The sequence below is a fragment of the Carcharodon carcharias genome, chromosome 17 (genome assembly GCF_017639515.1).
Source record: "Carcharodon carcharias isolate sCarCar2 chromosome 17, sCarCar2.pri, whole genome shotgun sequence".
In the NCBI taxonomy this organism is placed as follows: domain Eukaryota; kingdom Metazoa; phylum Chordata; class Chondrichthyes; order Lamniformes; family Lamnidae; genus Carcharodon; species Carcharodon carcharias.
This window is the reverse complement of record NC_054483.1, coordinates 97,369,024-97,387,929: the sequence shown is the minus strand read 5'-3', so window position 1 is coordinate 97,387,929 and position 18,906 is coordinate 97,369,024. Positions and strand designations below refer to the sequence as shown.

Here is an 18,906-nt window from a genome sequence, read left to right as displayed (position 1 = left end):
ATTCTGGAACTCCCTGCCTAACAGCACTGTGGGTGTACCCACTCCATATGGACTGCAGCGGTTCAAGAAGGCAGCTCACCATCATCTTCTCGAGGGCAACTAGGGATGGGCAATAAATACTGACCCAGCCACCGTAGCTTTAAAAACAAATTGGCTGCAGAATTCCCCTTGCAGTGACTGCACTTCAACGTTACTGTTATTTATGAAACAGTTTGAGGTTGTAAAAGATTTGTTCATAATTCTTCGTTTCTCTAACAATCTGCAGTTACACAGTCCCCTTTCTGACATCCGTACCTTTTTTTTCTTGCGAATTACACATTGGTGTTTTTTTGAGACCCATCTTTACCCTGCCTTTATAACTAGAGTTGAGCAGTGTAGAACCCACATCAGGGAAAGTCTGGGGTGGGGGGTGGAGTGGGGGTGTGGGGGGGGGGGGGGGGGATGAGATGGAGTGAGGTTCTGTTTTATACTGACACAAGATTTCCTGCAGCATTGACTGCATGTGTGTTTCTCACTAGTTTCCACCCCTTGCCCCGCTTTTCCTGGAAGGTGTGATTTTGTTTGAGAGTAGTTCCTTTTGATTCTCTTCTGTCGTACATCCTTTCTGGCTTGCTGGTTGACTAGTCTAACATTCATTTGAGATTCCGCTTTTGATGTCTGTGTTCCTGGCTGATGACACTAAGGAGTAGTTCCCAGCTAAGAGAGGGTACTGGGCACCAGGTACTGATTGGGGATGGTTCTCTTCCACCCCCCCCCCCCCCCCCCCCCCAACCCAAACACCACCACCACCACCACCCTGCCCCCAACCCTTGCTATTTCCACCCCAGAAACACACAGCTATTGTGTTTCAGTTGCTCATCATATCCTAGCAATTGAACTCGAGACCTTGCCAAGTTCTCGTTCTGTACCATACCATGCATGGATTTATCCATTGAGCCATAGCACCATTATTCTGCTTTGTCACATAACATAAAGTAAATGTTATAGCACAGCTCCAGTTAAAGAGGGCTTACATTGATTGTACTTTCAGAACTTAGTACAATTTAATCAGGTTAATTACAAAATGCTGTTTTTTATTTTCCTTGTACTTTATTCAGAGGATGTTTTTGCCAGTTTACTTGTCTACAGTATTCACATGATGCAGTTGCATCATGTTGCTGACCTCCTCATATTGCCAAATGCGCCGCATGTTGCCAAGTCTCGTTTTTCATTGGTGCATGTATTGCTGCCTACTAATTACATCATTTGATTTAGGATGTACAGACTCTTAAATCTACCTAACAAGTGAAAATGCCCTAATGAAACCATTTCCATTTGAAAACCATGGAAACAGTATTTTACAGTGAAAGTGACTGCAAAAGCCAGAGTACAGATCTGGTGGAGACCACAAAGCAGCTGAGGAAAGCATCTCCCCAGCACTGCATGTTAACATTTTACTGTACTTTAAGGTATCCTGCTGCTACTCCAGAATCCGCTCCCCCTCTACTTGCACTGAATTTTAAAAATAAGCCACAGAACAGTGGATCAAAAGTTCAGTTTCTCAATGTGTTTGAATCAATAGTGCATCTCCTTTGCATTTTTTTAAACAGTTGGTGAGTTGAGCATCGTTGCTCTGTGGTGCTTATATGGCTTATATTGGTGTCAGCCCCGCACACAACCTACATTCCAGGCAGCAGGGGCCACTGTGGGAACTCTTGGAACGTTTGTGAACTTATTTTTTTAACCTGATTTTAATGTGGCTTTTTCCCCCTTATTTAGAGACCTCTACACTTGAGTTCAAAGTTCAAAAGCCAGTACAATTTGCTTTTACACTGAAACCATGCCATTACATTAATGTTGAGATTGTTTCAGATTACTTTGGAATGTATTGTGGGTGGATTTCTCAAACAAGGTAACTTTAAACTTTTAGATCTTGATTTAGCAATTGTGTACTATTGTTGGGATATCTTCAACATTGTTTGCATAGCTATTTTACTTCTTTGACGCTTAAAATAATAAAAGCAGAGAAGCCCCAAGTTGCAAAAAAATGCACCCAGTTCAAACTTTGGGTAAGTCTTTTACCATTTGATTTCAACAGACTGAAACCATGTTCTTGAGCAGTAAAGAGTGGGCAGATGCACAAGCCAGACAGGTCAGTTTGACATGCAAATGAACCCAGAGAGTATGAAAAGTAGAGATAATGGGCGCTAAAATGATAGCGAAATGTTCTTTTTGCTGATCTAGGGGAGATTTGTAGTGGGCAGCTGGGGGGTGATTCTTTCTGCCTGTGTGCAGTGTCAGGGATTTGCTGCACTATATCGTTTCTGCCCTCTCCATGAACTGGGCAGCTTCCTTTCACCAGTTTATTTTAACTCGTGCTTTGGCAGCTGTCTGAAAGCTGCAGATGTTCCATATAAAAAAAAATGTGCTACGAGCCTTTAAAAGCTGTACTCTTGTACTGGAAAGTTAACCATTTCCTTCCAGATACCAACAGTGGAACAGACAAATCAAGAACACTATTTAATACGCACCATAGAAAGATGCACTTGGGCTTGAAATTAGCAGCTTAGCTTGAATGCATGCACAGCCCTCCATATGATCGTACTGGCTGCCATCTCTACCAATTTGCAAACTTGAATACATGCCTTTGGGATCTGCTTAGGTTTTCATTACATATCACAGGTTTGGTTAATCACTGTTGATATGGTGTGGTAAGAGAGCTTATTGGATGTCCAATGTGCCACATCAGACTATGGCGTAACTCTCATTGAGTTCAGTATTATCATATTCCCAGCCTGATTACTGACCCATATGGAGAGAGAACCTCCCTGGGTGGGTAATCTCTGTTCACCTTTAGTAGCTTTTATCTGCAATTTCAGTAGGCATTAACAGAGGCTCAATGTCATATAAAAAAAAAAAGCAATTATCAATGTAATTAGTATGATTTGTAAATTAAATACTTTAAGCAATTTGTGTTTTGTGGCTCAACGGATTCAGAAGTGAGTATAACATAATTGTTAAAGCTCTGAAGAGTCATACAGACTGTACATTAACTCTGTTTCCCCCTCTACAGACGCTGCCAGACCTGCTGAGTTTTTCCAGCATTTCTGTTTTATTTCAGATTTCCAACACTCTGCAGTATTTTGCTTTTATTATAATATAATTCATCTGTTTAAGATGCTGTGATGTGACATGGTATGCGATCAGCCCCTGAACTGAGCAGAACTTCACAAGGTTTAGACATTTTCTTAAACCAGTGCAGCTTAATTTTACCATGTACAATCCAGCTGTGGCCTAGTTAACATAATGGAGCTGGGGTTATCTATATAAAGGAATGTCAAAACGTGTGACTTCCTGCAAGATATGTGACCAGAGCCTATTTATCTGAATAAGTATTTTCTTGGAAGAAGTGTGTTGAGGGCATGACGTTTGGCAGAATGCCTCATCACCAGAACTTTCCAACAAGCACCAAGACTTAGCTTGGCTGGTGGTGAGAAAGGCCCTCCCTGTCAGATCCTTCCTACACGCCAGGAGTCTCACCCCCTCGGCACATTGCCATCGAGGTGGCTGTGTTGGGGAAGAGACTGCTGTTCACCTCCTTGTAGATTGTGCCTTTGCAAAGAAAGTCTGGAGAGAGATGCAGTGGTTTCTGTCGAGTTTCATCCCGAGCAGTTCTGTGACACAGGACTCTGTGCTCTATGGGCTGTTCCCAGGGACACACACCGAGACAAACATCAACTGCAGCTGGAGGATCATCAACTCTGTAAAAGACGCTGTTTGGTCTGCCTGTAACTTGTTGGTCTTCCAGCGCAAAGAGTTGTCCCCGACCGAGTGTTGCAGACTGGCACATTCCAAGGTTCAGGGCTACGTGCTGAGGGACACACTAAAGCTTGGGGCAGCCACTGCAAAGGCGCAATGGGGAAGGGTCGCTGTATAAGACCTTTCTGCCACAGTGCACCGAGGGGCTGGGAACTGTAAAGAGCCCCTTGGGATGTACAGCTCAAAATGAATGTCTGCCAATGATTGTAATATTCATTGTCTGTACTGATACACCTTGTGATTCATGTTGTAAAAGTTGAACCTGATTGTATTTTTGTGATGGTGATTTTGAAATTGTTTGAAATGTTGTTGAAGATTTATGAATAAAGTATATCTTTGCAAAAAAAAGTGTGTTGAGGGCATGACGTTCTCTGGTCTTCTGTGCTTGGGCACACACACACTCTTAGGATAATACAGCACAGGAAGGAGGTCCATGAACCCATCCAGTCTGTACCAGGTCTTTCACGGAACAATCCAGTTATTCCCACTCATTCCCCATGTTCCTGCATTTTTTTTCTCTAAATATTTATCCAATTCCTTTTTTGAAAGTTACTATTGAATGCGTATCCACCAACCTATCGAGCAGTACATTGCAAATCCTAACCACTAGTTGTGTTTTTTACGTTTTTCCTCATGTCCCCTCTGGGTCTTGTGCCAATCAACTTAAATCTGTGCTCTGCTGTTATCTACCCTTCAGCCATTGGAAGCAGGAATATAATTTTAAGTTAAAGGTTGTGTGAACAATCCAGAAAGAGAAACATCCACAAAGCAGTGACTTCGGGGGAAATTTATACTTATTTTAATTTTATTTTAATTTGACATCTTGGGTTTAGAGACCCATATTTTTAATTGATTTGTCGTTCATTTTGTTGCATAACAACATTTTAGTTTATTTGGAGACGAGATCAAAATCAAGATTAAAAGAAGTAGCACTGAATTGTGGATTGGTGAGGGGCCATACCTGTGAGTACAAAGAGGTGGATAATAGAGAATGAATCATTATTTGATATGTTTAACACAAGTATAGATTTCAAAACACCCTGCAGTTTGTTGAAATCTGCAGATGGTTTCTAAGAAAAGTATTTAATAAAATGTAGAGATCAAACAGAAGTGGAAAAATCCAGAAACGATTGGAGAGAAACTTGAAGTTGTCAGATATGATTGTACTTGTAGCCTGATAAATAAATCCTTTAAGTCTGATCTCTGGCATGAGGCAGAATATCTGTTTTGATTTATTTTGTTCATCCCATCAATCATTTTTCATGGCCATGCACACTGCATATGAATTTCAATGGAAGAGCTGACAGCTGAGATGAGGGTGTGGAGCAATGAATAGACAGATGTAATTAGGTTTCAATTTCACTCATCTATTTGATACAGACCACTAATGTTTATCCAGTTTCTTTTATCAGGGTGAAAATAATTTCTCCAGTTCCCCTGATAGCTTATGGGTAAAGGCACCACCTAGTATATCACTTAAGTCATTTCAAGCAGGCCCCAGATTCAATCCCTGATTTCTATAGAGTTGGTTAATATTTTTTAGCTTCATTCATAGGATATGGGTGTTGGTGTCTAGGCCAGCATTTATTGCCCATCCCTAATTACCCTTGAAGGTGGTGGTGAGCTGCCACCTTAGTCCATGTGATGTAGGTACACTCACAGTGCTGTTAGGGAGGGAGCTTTAGGATTTTGACTCAGCAGAAGGAATAGCAATGTATTTCCAAGTCAGGATGGTGTGCGGCTTAGATGGGAACTTCGCAGTGGGTTGTGTTTCCATGTGTCTGCTGCCCGTGTCCTTCTAGGTGGTAGCAGTCATAAGTTTGGAAGGTGCTGTCTGAGCAGTCTTGGGTGAATTCCTACAGTGCATTTTGTAGGTGGTGTACACTGCTGCCACTGTGCATCAGTGGTGGAGGGAGTGAATGTTTGTTTGTGGATGGGGTGCCAATCAAGCAGGTTGCTTTGTCCTGGATGGTGTAAGCTACTTGAGTTGTAGCTGTACTTATCCAGGCAAGTGGGGAGTATTCCATCACACTCCTAACTTGTGCCTTGTAGATGTTGGACAGGGTTTGGGGAGTCAGGAGATGAGTTACTTGCTGCAGGATTCCTTGCCTCTGACTGGCTCTTGTAGCCACAGCACTTATGTGGCTAGTCCAGTTCAGTTTCTGGTCAATGGTAAACCCCAGGATGTTGATAGTGGAGGTAATGTCATTGAATGTCAAGGGGCGATATTTAGATTCTCTCTTGTTGGAGATGGTCATTGCCTGGTACTGGTGTGGCACAAATGTTACTTGCTTGTCAGCCCAAGCCTGGATATTGTCCAGGTCTTCGTGCATTTGGACATGGACTGCTTCAGTATCCAAGGAGTCGCAAATAATGCTGAACATTGTGCAATATCAGTGAACATCTCCACTCTTGACCTTATGATGGAAGGAAGGTCATTGATGAAGCAGCTGAAGATGGTTGGGCTGAGGAACTCCTGCAGTGATGTCCTGGAACTGAGATGATTGACATCCAACAACTGGATGATGGTGGAGAAAAGGAGCTGCCATTTGAGGAGTTTGTCTGACTAGCTGCGAACCCATGAGTAGTTTCTGGGGGAACCCAAGTTTTATGGCGCATATATTTTGTTTCTGAGGTACCATTTCAGGTTTGACTGAAGTTATCAAAGCATTTAATGTGGCTTCTCACATTGGCTGGTGCCAACTGTTTCACAATGTCGGACTGGTGTGGACAACTGCGAACTGAAACCACTGTCATAGGGACTGCTACCCCACACTGGGACTGGAACTTGGGTAACCAGCAGGATAATAAGAGCTACTGAATAGTTTCTGCCTTTTCCTCTCTGCAAGATGAAAAACATTGACCTACAATAGAACTGGAATAAATCTCTGAAATTAGCAAAAAAAAACATTCTTCCCTGATTCCCAATGACTCTAGTTTTTCTAGGGCTCCTTGATGCCACACTCAGTCAAATACTGCCTTGATGTCAAGGGCAGTCACTCTCTCCTCACCTTAGGAGTTCAGTTCTTTTGTCCAAGGCCGTAATGAGGTCAGGAGCTGAATGATTCTGGTGGAACCCAAACTGAGTGTCAGTGAGCAGGTTATTGTGAGTAGGTTATTGCTAAGCAAGTGACGCTTAATAGCACTTTTGATGACCCCCTTCTGTTACTTTACTAATGATCGAGAGTAGACTGCTGGGGTGGTAATTGGCCAGGCTGGATTTGTCCTACTTTTTGTGTAGAGGACGGACCTGGGCAATTTTCCACATTGCTGGGTAGATGCAGTGTTATAGCTGTATTGGCTAGGGGTGTGGCTAATCCTGGAGCACAAGTCTTCAGTACTATTGCTGGAATATCGTAAGGGCCCATTGGCTTTGCAGTGTCCAATGCCTTCAGCCGTTTCTTATTATCATGTGAGTGAATCAAATTGACTGAAAGCTGGCATCTGTGATGCTGGGGACCTCCAGAGGGGGCAGAGATGGATCACCCCTTCAGCACTTCTGGCTGAAAATTGTTGCAAATGCTTCAGCCTTGCCTTTTGCACTAATATACTGGGCTACCCCATCATTGAGGATAGGAATATTTATGGAGCTGCCACCTCCAGTGAGTTGTTGAATTGTCTACCACCATTCATGATTGAACAAAGTCGGTCTTAGAGCATAGATCTGTTCAGTTGGTTGTGGGGTTGCTTAGCTCTGTCTATCACTTGCTGCTCACACTGTTTGGAATGCAAGTTGTCCTGTGTTGTAGCTTCACCAGATTGACACCACATTTTTAGATATGCCTGATGCTACTCCCGCACTCTATGTTGAACCAGGGTTGAATCCCTGGCGTGTTGGTAATGATAGAGTGAGGGATATGCCAGGCCATGAGGTTACCGATTGTGTTCGAGTGCAATTCCACTGCTGCTGATGGCCCACAGTGCCTCATGGATGCCCAGTCTTGCGTTGCTAGATCTGTTCAAAATCAATCCCATTTAGCACTGTGAAGATACCCTCCACTGTGTTTGTGGCACTACCAGTGTGAAGCAGGACTTTACCTCCAAGGAGAGTGCAGTGGTCACTCCTATTGATATGGTCATGGACAGATGCATCTGTAACAAGCAGTTGGTGAGGATAAAGGATTGGGAATCTTGGTTTCTGTGCCCCTGGGTTGAGGAGAAACATAAAGCTGGGGTACTTGCCTTTAATCGCTGTCCTAGTGACCGCTGTTGGCAAGTATGGATAATGGATGCGAATATCCACCTCCTTAGAAGTTTGTATGTGAGGCATGATGCCTGAACAAAGGGTTGAGGCACTGAGTGCAGGCCAGCACTTGGACCCCTATTGTTTCTCATCTACATTAATGGCTTGGATAGAGAAAACAATTGCAAGCTTGTTAAATTTATAATTAACCATAATGCAGTAGAAATACATGATGCCGTTACTCCTTTATGGAAGGATTTAAATCTTTTAACACCAATAGCAGACAATTAAATCTTGTATATTGGAAAGAACGATCAACATATTTATACAGTGAAAGAAGTGAACTGGCTAGAGAGTTTTTTGATAAGCAGCTGGTATGACAGTGGATTCATCACCTTTTTTAATATTGAGACAATGTGGAGAAGCTATTTTAGTGGGGGGTGTGGTGGTTATATGATCAGAACAAGGGGTTTGCAATGTAATCATCATACTTGCCTTTTAATGCTGTTGTGATGGCCCACGTAAAGAAAACTTGGGTTTTATGCTGGAGTGTTGGTCCCTTTTTAAGAACTAGTTTTCTCTGGGAGTTGATTTCTAGTAAAGCACCTTGCTTCCTGTAACGTGACCAAATTGCCAAACAATGAGAAAAAGGTCAACAGAAGGATGGGGGGGAGAAATGTACATGTGTGGGCAAGTGACAGGTTTCCTGAGCTTAGAACAAGCTGAGTGAAAAGCTTGGAACATCTTTTTCCAGCAGAAGTTAGTTGAAATTCTGGGTGCTGGCTAAAATCATTTAAACCTCTGCTTAACTGAAGGATTCCTAACTGTGTTGAACTTCTGGGAAAGCCAAATGGAGGAGAGAGTAAGAGTGAGTTTTAGATGCAAAACTCCAGAGTTAAAGCATTTAAGAACCAAGAGAGTTCTGACCTGAGGTGACTACACTTAAGACACTAGTGACACCTATAGTGAACTGGGAGTCAACAACTGTGGGACAGCTGGAGGAGATTTGGAGGGAACACCTTGCCATAAGTAAGCAGAAGGCCCAAGTAATATCAAACCTTAAACAAATCTTCAAAGCAGTACTCGGACCAAGCGGTTAATCTTCCAATTTTTCATAAGTCTCCGACTTGAGTTTTGTGGGTGTTAGTCAAATGGGTGTGGAGAGTTCAGAAATTTGGTTTAGAAAATGAGTTGCTTGGGTTCATTGTACTTTTTAAATAGTTACATTAAATATATTGAGTGCGCAGTTATTCATATTTCTGTTCTTTGATTTTTGTTTGGTAGTAATTTTTTTTTGTTTTTATAAAGTGAACCTTGTGGCTTCATTCTTGAGTAAATACCTGGGTGTTTTGGATTTCCAAACACAAAATTACAAAAATGTTACAGGTCTCTACTGAGATCATACACTGTACACAGTTCCAGCCGCAGCATTTCAAAAGAGATGCATGCATTGGTGCTGAGAGGTGCAATGAGAAATGTAAAGAAATGATCTATAAGGGAAAATGTTAAACTCTGCAGCTTAAAGAAAAGGTTAAAGGGGAACCTTTGCCCTATGAATAAATTAATATTATTACTTACTTTATACTCCATTTTCATCTTCAACCTTAGCTTGCAGGTAACAATTATTTTTTATATTTTGATACAGAAAATAACAAGACTTCAAATATCCACCTTGGACCTGCAGAAGAACGGCTTGCACTTCATGTTTTGCGACAGCAAGGACTTGTACCAGAGCACACAGAAATGAGGACGTTGTACAGCACCTACCAGCCCAACCTTTCTCAGGTTCCACTTTTCAGTTTTGAATTGGAAGTTTACCTACTCTGTATGAAGTATGTCCAAAAATAAGTTTTATTCGTTGTATAGTATAAGGAGCGAGCTGAGACACATTTCACTGGAACAAAGACCAAGAGAAATTTTACTTCAAGTTTTATTAAATTGTTAACTTCAGCCTATTTCCTCTGGCTGGGAAATCTGTGCCGAGGGGCCAGTGCAATGGGGAACGTTACAGAAATTTCTTCACATAGTTGTTAAAGCATTGAATGCTTCCTGACATAGAACTGTTGAGGTTGAGACCCTGACCTGAATATTGTCTCTTTTTAAAAAAAAAACTTGCATTTCTCCAATCTTTCAAAAGCTCCTTAAAACATTTGCTAAGAGAAGACTACAAGTGGATCAGTGGAATAGTACTAGACTTCAGGAGGACTGAGTCTGGTGAAATGGGCAGTCTTGTGGCAGGTGCAATTTAATATAAATAGGTGTGAAGTGGTGCACTTCAGGAGGAATAATGTGGAGAGACAAGATAAACTAAACTGTACTATTTTAGCAGGATATAAGAGCAGAGGGACGAGGGTGTGTATCCACAAATCCTTGAAGGTGGCAGGTTAAGATGATTAAGAAAGCTGAAGGGATATTTGACTTTGTAAACAAGCATTAAATACAAAAACATAGAAGTCAGCTGGTTCTTTATAAATCATTGGTTAGACCTTAGCTGGAATACTATGTACAATCCTGGACACCGCCCTTGAGGAAGGATTTCAAGGCTCTTGAGAGGGTATAGAAGACGTTTATTAAGAGGATACTAGGGATGAGGGAGTTGCTGCATGTGGAGATTGGAGAAACTGGGATTATTCTCATTTAAAGCTGAGAAAGTCGAGGGGAGACCTAATATAGGTATTCAAAATCATGAGGGATTTTAATGGAACACGGAAATGTAACAGGTTTAAAATAATTGACAGAAGAGCTCGAGCGGATTGAGGAGGTTCTTGTTTCAAGGGGGTTAGCAAGATTGGGAATGCACTACCTGGTGGAATCCAATTTGATTGGAACTTTCAAAAGGCAATTGGACATGCATTTGAAGAGAATTCATGTGCACGGTTTTGGGTGGAAAACTGGAGTGTAGAACTGAATTGGAAACTCTATTCAAAGAGCTGGTGCAGGCACAGTGGGTCAGATGGCCCACTGTTTGCACCATTTAGGATGGAATTTAATGAGGGCAGTGAAACAACCTGACATCTGCCACTAAAACCAGTGGTACCCCGGCTGACCTGAACTCTAGAAACCGAGGGAATGAAGTTCATAATTGGCAGCAGGAACCATCCCACAGGGGCTCCAGTCTCCACGGTGGAACGTTTTTATTTGCTGCACTCCCACCAGTGGGGTGGAAATCCAGCCCCTGAGAAATTCCAGCCAATCAGGGGCAAGTAACTCATTACCAGTAGTGCCACAGGGAGTGGTGGCTGCTGCTAGTACTCTGCTTGGCTCTCTACCAGGAAGCCCTGGTGAAAGAGAAGTGAGACAAAGGGAGGGGTGTTAGAGGAAAGGGCAGGGTGGTGGCTCTTAACAGGCTCTCTTGTCCCCATCCAACCCCTTTACAATGCTGGGCCCCCTGATTGGGCAGAGTGCCTTTCGATGAGGGGCACCCCAACACCCCCCCCCCCCCCCCCCCCCCCCGCCCCTTCGAAAAGAATGCTACAAGAAAACCTGATATTACTGGTCTCCCCTTATGGCAAATCCCCCACCTGCCATTGGTTGAATGCCTCCAGGCAGGAAGGCAAGCCTTTCTACCCCAAACTTAATTAGTGGGAGATGGGGTGGTGGCAGGTCCACACCATTCTAGTTTCCATCTGATCAAACTGCCCTTCACACCACAGAACTGTCCTCCAGAGGTGGCGCTAAATTCTGCCCTTAAATGTTCTGATTTTATCTCCAATGGCTGTAGCCTATGAATTTTTGTCCAAGTACGCACATTCATGTTTAAAAACACAACTCTTAATGTACTTTAATTCTAAAATGTGTTCCAGTTTACAAAATCGAAAATCTTAAATGAATCCAGTATGTCTGCTTTGAAAATCAATGTTTGGGGTGGGAGGTACTTATTGCTGAGAGGAGAAATCATTGTGCTCTTCTGAACATGTTACTTGCCATGTGAACTAGAATGTAGAGTATTATTTATGTTTTTATATGAAATATATTTTGCAAAAGTTGTAGCACCATAATTCTGTTCCACAAATGGATGCAAATAATGTAAAGTGCCAAGTTGCTAATACCATAGGGTTTTTGTATGTTGATTATTATCTTGGAGTAAATGAATGGTTTGCTCCATTTCTATTTGTTTTTTGAGGGACAGATTACCTCCAGTTAAGTGTTAATCTTTCTTATAAGGATCATCCTCCACTCATACAGCAGCCATATCCTGGTTAGTAGGGAGGTGAGGGCAAGGAAGATACCATCTTTCCCTGGCACTGATGTCAGAAGAGGCTTCTTCATTCTCACTTGTTTGTCTGATGAGACAGGCAATTGCTTACTATTTAAAGACAGGGATATGGAGGACAGAACATGTGGAAGATGCTCCCTTGCAAAAATAAGATAAGGTTCCATTGAAGGTGGACAATGTTTCTACTTTGGTACGGATCCCCTACAGATTGCTGGATGCAATCCTATTAGAAGAATACCTTGTATTAGCTCTATAGACAAGGGAGCCTTCCTTTTAGAATGGAACCGGTATCCCTAGTGGACTTCAAAACAGTAATATTTTGTAAAAGTATATAGAGTATTTTCAATAACTGTCACTTAACTGGCTTGAGTGAAGCTGAATATGTGGCTACAGAGTGTTTTCATCCTTGTGATCCTTTAAGCGATTAAGAATAAAGGACATATTTGACTAGCCAACAGCAAGGTACTCTGACTTAATAGCTCATAGAGGAATGGTTAGAATGAAACTTGAGTCCTTGTTTGAAATTCCAACCCCAGGCGTGTGTATTATACCAGACTTATATTGCTATCATGCAGACCCATAGTAAACCCAACTGAAAACTAAGTACAGGAGAAGGTCTAAATCCTCAGAACAACAATATTACAAAGACTTGCAGAATCTGCAACTTTCAATTGTAAATGCCAAAGGAAATATCCAAGGTCAAAGGGGATGACTAGAATTGCCTTCTGCCATGTGGATCCTTTTCTGGAAATCAGATCTACTTTCATGTGAAAAGTTGCTTGTCCAGCTTTGGAATTGATGGGCTTAAAGACTAGCCAGATGGAAATTGGAGACACTGGATCCAGAAGAGATCCTGAATTACTAGGAATGGATTAATCACTTGCTCAAGTGGACAGTCTGCTGGCATCCTGTCTATCCCACCCAAATATTGTGCCTGTTCAATCACAGCAGGGTTCAAACACTAATTGGCAGCTTGTGCAGTGTCTAATAGACCTGAGATTGGGCCTTGCTTGTGCCTTGCTGGACCACTTGTGTTGTCTGTGAAGAGATGCTCCGTTTTGTCCAGAATCTGATGTTGAAACTCTTGTAGAGCTAACTATTTACTGTTGGCAAATCTGAGTTGCATATGGATAAAAAGGAATCCTATTGTGCACAACTGGGTTTGAGCCCAAGGAATGCGTCAATGGGCTATAAGGAAAGGATTGTAAAGGAGCTCAGAGCATTGTGCTTCTGTGACCAAACCCTGGGCTCACTAGGTGGGGCTGAGGTAATATGTGAGAGCTCCTATAGCAGGTTCAACTGAAGCAATGTTTTTAAAAGAATTGAAGACTGCAGTTAGACCAAGGGCACACGTTTGTGCTTGCTCAGACTGGCAAGCACTGCAAAGAGCATGTGTCAAGTTCCAAAATGCAGGGAGAATTTTTGCAGGTGCCAATTGATGTTGCCTCTTGCAAAGGCTCAATATGTAAGATTCCTTTCTAGTTGATGGGACATCTGAGCTTGTGGAATGTTGCAGTTAACCTGCTGGGCAGTAATCCAAATGGACTTTGTACACAGAGGTTCCTATGATATATACCGAAATACCGGTACGTGTGTAAATGGCAGGTCCTTAGATGCATCATTTTTTTTTTTAAATCATTCATGGGATGTGAGCATCACTGGCTGGGCCAGCATTTATTATCAATTGCTAATTGCCCTTGAGAAGGTGGTGGTGAGTTGCTGCCTTGAACTGCTGCAATCCATGTGGTGTAGGTACACCAACAATGTTGCTGGGGAGGGAGTTCCAGGGTTTTGTCCCAGCAACAGTGAAGGAAGAAGATACATTTCCAAGTCAGGTTGGTGAGTGGCTTGGAGGGGAAATTCCAGTTGGTGGTGTTCCCATGTACCTGCTGCCTTTGTCCTTCTAAATTGTGGCGGTTGTGGATTTGGAAGATGCTGTCTAAGGAGCCTAGATGAGTTTCTGCAGTGCATCTTGTAGATGTTACACATTGCTATCAGTGTTTGGTGATGGAAGGAGGGAATGTCTGTGGATGCGATGCCAATCAAGTGGGCTGCCTTGTCCTGCATGGTGTCAAGTTTCTTGTGTTGTTGGAGCTGCACTCATCCAGACAAGCAGATAGTATTCCATCACACTCCTGACTTGTGCCTTGTAGATGGTGGACAGGCTTTGGGGTGTCAGGCAATGAGTTACTTGCTGCAGGATTTCTAGCCTCTGACCTGCTATCGTAACCACAGTATCTAGATGGCTAATCCACTTCAGTTTCTGGTCAATGGTAGCCCCAGGATGTTGATAGTGGGGGATTCAGTGATGGTAATGCCATTGAATGTCAAGGGGTGATGGTTAGACTCTCCATTGTTGGAGATGGTCATTGCCTGACAATTGTGTGACACGAATGCCATGAGCCTCTTGTTAGCCCAAGCCTGGATGTTGTCCAGATCATGCTACTATTGGACATGGACAGTTTCAGTTCCTGAGGAGTCACAAATAGTGCTGAACATCCCCAATTTTGACCTTATGGAAGGATGGACATGGTGAAGCAGCTGAAGATGTTTGGGCCTACCCTGAGGAACTCCTGCAGTGATGTCCTGGAACTGAGGTGACTGACCTCCAACAACCACAGCCATCTTCCTTTATGCTAGGTATGACTCCAACAGTGGAGAGTTCTCCATCTGATTCCCATGGGCTCCAGTTTTGCTTGGGCTCCTTGATGCCACACTTGGTCAGATGCTGCCTTGATGTCAAGGGCAATCGCTCTCACCTCACCTCTGGAGTTCAGCTCTCTTTTCCATGTTTGAACCAAGACTCTTCTGACTTTGTATGTAATTTGGTGGCTGAGGAATCAAAGTGGAATGTCTTGTATTAGTATCTGCACTAAAACTGGTGTCTCAAAGATCTTAATGACCCTGTCATAATTTGGCAGTGATATTATAACAGCACCTGTGATTTGTTTGACTAACCAGTCTCCAAAAATGCTACCTGAATTACGTAGGCAAAGAGTCACCACATTAAACGACCCCATTAGGAGAAATCTGGTTAGAGGCTTGAAATGAAGAGTAGGATGAGACCTCGAGTCTTCTTGGGGATCACAAAATAATAGCTCAATTTGGTAATGTTCCCCTTTTTCTTGGTCCTAAGCTCGGTTCATGGTATCAGGTGACAGGGATTTTTATGTTGGCACAGGTTGCACACAATGGATGTGAGCTTTGAAGTCAGACTGTGAAACTATACTTTGAATCTTCAGGAGAACAGTGCTGAAAATTAGAGAAGTAAATAGTAAACTCTGTCATGTAGTGTTTTGATACAAAAACTTCGACAGAAGAATTGGCTATGAACTTATCTGTATTTTGTAATGTGAGCTCTGGCCTGTGTCTCTAATGAGATAACTGGCATTAGATTCTTTGGTACCTATAATGTCAGCATTAAATAATACAATCTAAATAGTTAGATTTTGCAGATATAGTTATCTCTCACTTTCTGGATTGTATAATGTTTGTCAGAAATGTTGATTCTTATCTCTCTGCATTAGGGAAAGCTTCAGATGTGGGTTGATATTTACCCAAAGAGTCTAGGCCCACCTGGACCACCATTTGACATCACTCCTCGAAAACCCAAAAAGTAAGTTAACTGGATTAATGTCAGTTAAGTCTATATTAACATGTATTTTTGTTAGGCTATGTAATCCATTTGTTGACTTTGACAAAACTACTTGCGCACAGCCATTTAGCTTAAACTATGCACAGTGTTTTGGGTGATGGGTCATGAGGTGGATGTTTTGTGAATTGCATTTTCTATTGATGGCATTAAAGGGTGATATTGTCGGTTAGAAGTGTTAACATATATGTTGACATATATCAACACATATATGGTACTTGTTTGAAGTGCTCAGTCCCCCAGAGATGGATAGGAAATGCTGGCTGCAGTTAGTGGTTTCATTCTTGCAGAGCATTTTCAAGCTTTTTAAGGTCCCTTAACTAATCTTAATTAGTTGTATTTTGATAGCCCTGTGGCTACTGAGAAATGGATGCAATATGATGAGTCTGGTGTGTCAGAGAAAACAAACATAATTGTCCTGGTTACCTTTTTCTACACAAGTTATGTTTTATATAAAGTCAGTTAGAAATTTTACCAAGTTTCCTGACGGCTCATTTGGGGAAAGGCAACTGTTGATAATGGTGGGCAGGTCAGAAATTGGTAGGAGTGGATTTTTGCCTCCCAATGAAGGCAGGAATCAGGTCAGGGAACTTGAAATTGAAAGTTGGATTTTATGCTCCACGAGTTTGAAGTCAGGATAGGCACAAAATGCAGCATGTGGTCTGCCCGTCCCCTACTCTCATCTGTCTCAAATTTTGTGGGATCAGCAGAATCGTTGGGTGGCCTGCCCACTGTTGGGCCTATTGAGGCCTTTTAAGTAACCAATTAATTGCCAGTTAAGGGCCTCATCCCGACTCTGCTGCTATCTTACCCGCAGCATGGAGAGGCCCACACCAGTCAGGAAGCGCAGCAGCTTTAACTGTGTGGGCTGGCATCGGGCGGGCAAGGGGGAAGAGGTTGACCACCTTTGCGGATCCCCTGGGAACATTGGGCGCGCACTCTTTTCTCCCCCCTCACCCCTGCCAAGGTCCTTCTACCCTCCCAGACTCTCATTTGGTTCCTTGCCCCCTTGCCAGGGCATGCCAGCCTGGCTCTGGTGATATCCCGGACTTAACTGAAGTCTGGGCTTCTCTCTGTCGGGACTGCCAGTAGCCCTAGCAATGGGCGTTGCTCCTGCTTTGCACTACTGGGGCTATAAAGCTGCAGACCAGTTGGATGGCTGGCTGCTCTGTGAGGCAGGACTCTCTAATGAGAAAGGGGCCTTATAGCAAGTAACACTGCTTCCAGCATTTAAATTGCTGTGGGGCAACCAGCAGTAGTGTGGGCTGCACCCTTTCCCTTCACCCCCCACGCACTGAATTTTTAGCAGTGGGACAAAGACCATGCTGCCCCAAGAAAGATTTCTTTCCTGGCTACAAAAACAAATTTCCTCTACCTTTCTGATCCTGCATTATTTGTGTGTAGCCTTTTGTGGGTTGGGAAGGCCTTGGGAGCAAAATGTGCACACACCTCTTCTGAGGTCAGGATCAACATTGTGAGGGCCATAGGAAATTTGAAGTTCCTTGCAATGCTAATTTCATGTACAAGTTTTGGAAGCCCAAAAAAAAACCTACCAGGTTTAAGTACTCGTGACCACTGGTGAGGAATAGGGAACATTCTGATAGGTAAGTGTTCTGACAACTTCAAATGTCACTATTAGATGCTGTATGGAAATGAGATGTGTTTTAACTGCAGTAATTGGTCATAGAGTTCTGTCCTGTAAACGTAAGTTGACCGTTACATTGACCAGCATTGTTTGTGTTGAGTTGCATTAGTATTTTTTTTCCCCATTGGAAAAGTGCCTTAGTACATTCAAAACTGTAAAAAGAAAGTTAGGAAACTGTCCTCATGTTTCCAACTGTGATTAAGTGTGTAGAGATTTTTTAACTTTGAAAATAAAATTACTCTGCTGTTGAAAGTTGATTGACAGGCATTGTGCTTTGAAATGGAGATGAATTACCATCTACAGCTTAAAGGCCATTTTTTATCCATTTCAATGGACTCGATTGTTTACATTTTGTAAGGTTGCTATTAAGCTGAGCCTATTATGAATTCTTGGCTGAGTTTCAAAAGCTCCAGAAGCACTTATCCTAGCAGGGATCTGTGGCCATATTTTGATTTGGCAGTTTTAAGAGCCTTTTAAAGGATGCAGGCCTTCTAACCAACCTTGGCACACTCATTCCTCTCACACAGCATCGCAGCTTACTAAACCCGAGCCCTACCTGCCCACATGTCTCGGACAAAAATAGGGTGCAAAGTAAGGTCTGAGGTGGATTCGAGTTTCAGATGCCACCAAAGGGCCTGACTCATGTTTTCCTGTCCCTACATGGTTCTCTAGTCTCTGCTGATTTAGTTGATCTCGACGGGCTTGGCATTGAGGGGAAAAACAACTGACCTCTGCAACCCTGGGCTAGAGACGGCAAATTACCTGTGGCTCTGTGCGATTAATGACACCTGTTGGGAAAGTGTACGCATGAATGCCAGGTGATGTCTGTGATTTTTGTCCTGTTTTCTGCACCACCTTTCCAAAGTAAGGGCCTTCAAGAAAAGAGTAGAATTAAACTTGATTTTTTTTAAATTCTTTCAAGAGATGTGGGCGTCACTGGCTAGGCCAGCATTTTTATTGCCTATCCATAATTGCCCTTGGCAAGGTAATGATGAGCTGCTGCCTTAAACAACTGAGTGGCTTGCTGGGCCATTTCAGGGGGCATTTAAGAGCCATCTACATTGCTGTGGATCTGGAGCCACATGTAGTCTGGAGCCACATGTAGGCCAGACCAAGTAAGGATGGCAGATTTCCTTCCTTAAAGGACATTAGTAAACTAGAAGGGTTTTTACAACAACTGACAATAGTTTCAAGGTCATCATTAGACTTTTAATTCCAGGTTTTTTTTTCCCCGTTGAATTCAAATTCCACCATCTGCCATGGTGGGATTCGGGTCCCCAGAGCATTACCCTGGGTCTCTGATTTGCTAGTCCAGTGACAAGACCACTGTGCCACTGCCTACCAAATGTCAAATTCTGCACTACGATTTTAAGCCATGTTAATATTGTGTTTTAAATTGCTTAATATGTTAG

The 18,906-nt window shown here is 42.7% G+C and overlaps 1 protein-coding gene across 5 annotated transcripts in view; it reads left to right on the top strand.

Annotated features, from left to right (window-relative positions):
- The window catches only part of myofl (myoferlin like), a 232,813-nt gene that overhangs the window by 157,604 nt on the left and 56,303 nt on the right, over nt 1-18,906 (top strand). For all 5 annotated transcript variants that reach the window (XM_041209164.1, XM_041209167.1, XM_041209166.1 and 2 more), the window contains 2 exons: nt 9,627-9,766; nt 15,725-15,813. In XM_041209164.1, coding sequence (XP_041065098.1) covers nt 9,627-9,766; nt 15,725-15,813 — 229 coding nt within the window. The remainder of the gene's footprint in view (nt 1-9,626; nt 9,767-15,724; nt 15,814-18,906) is intronic.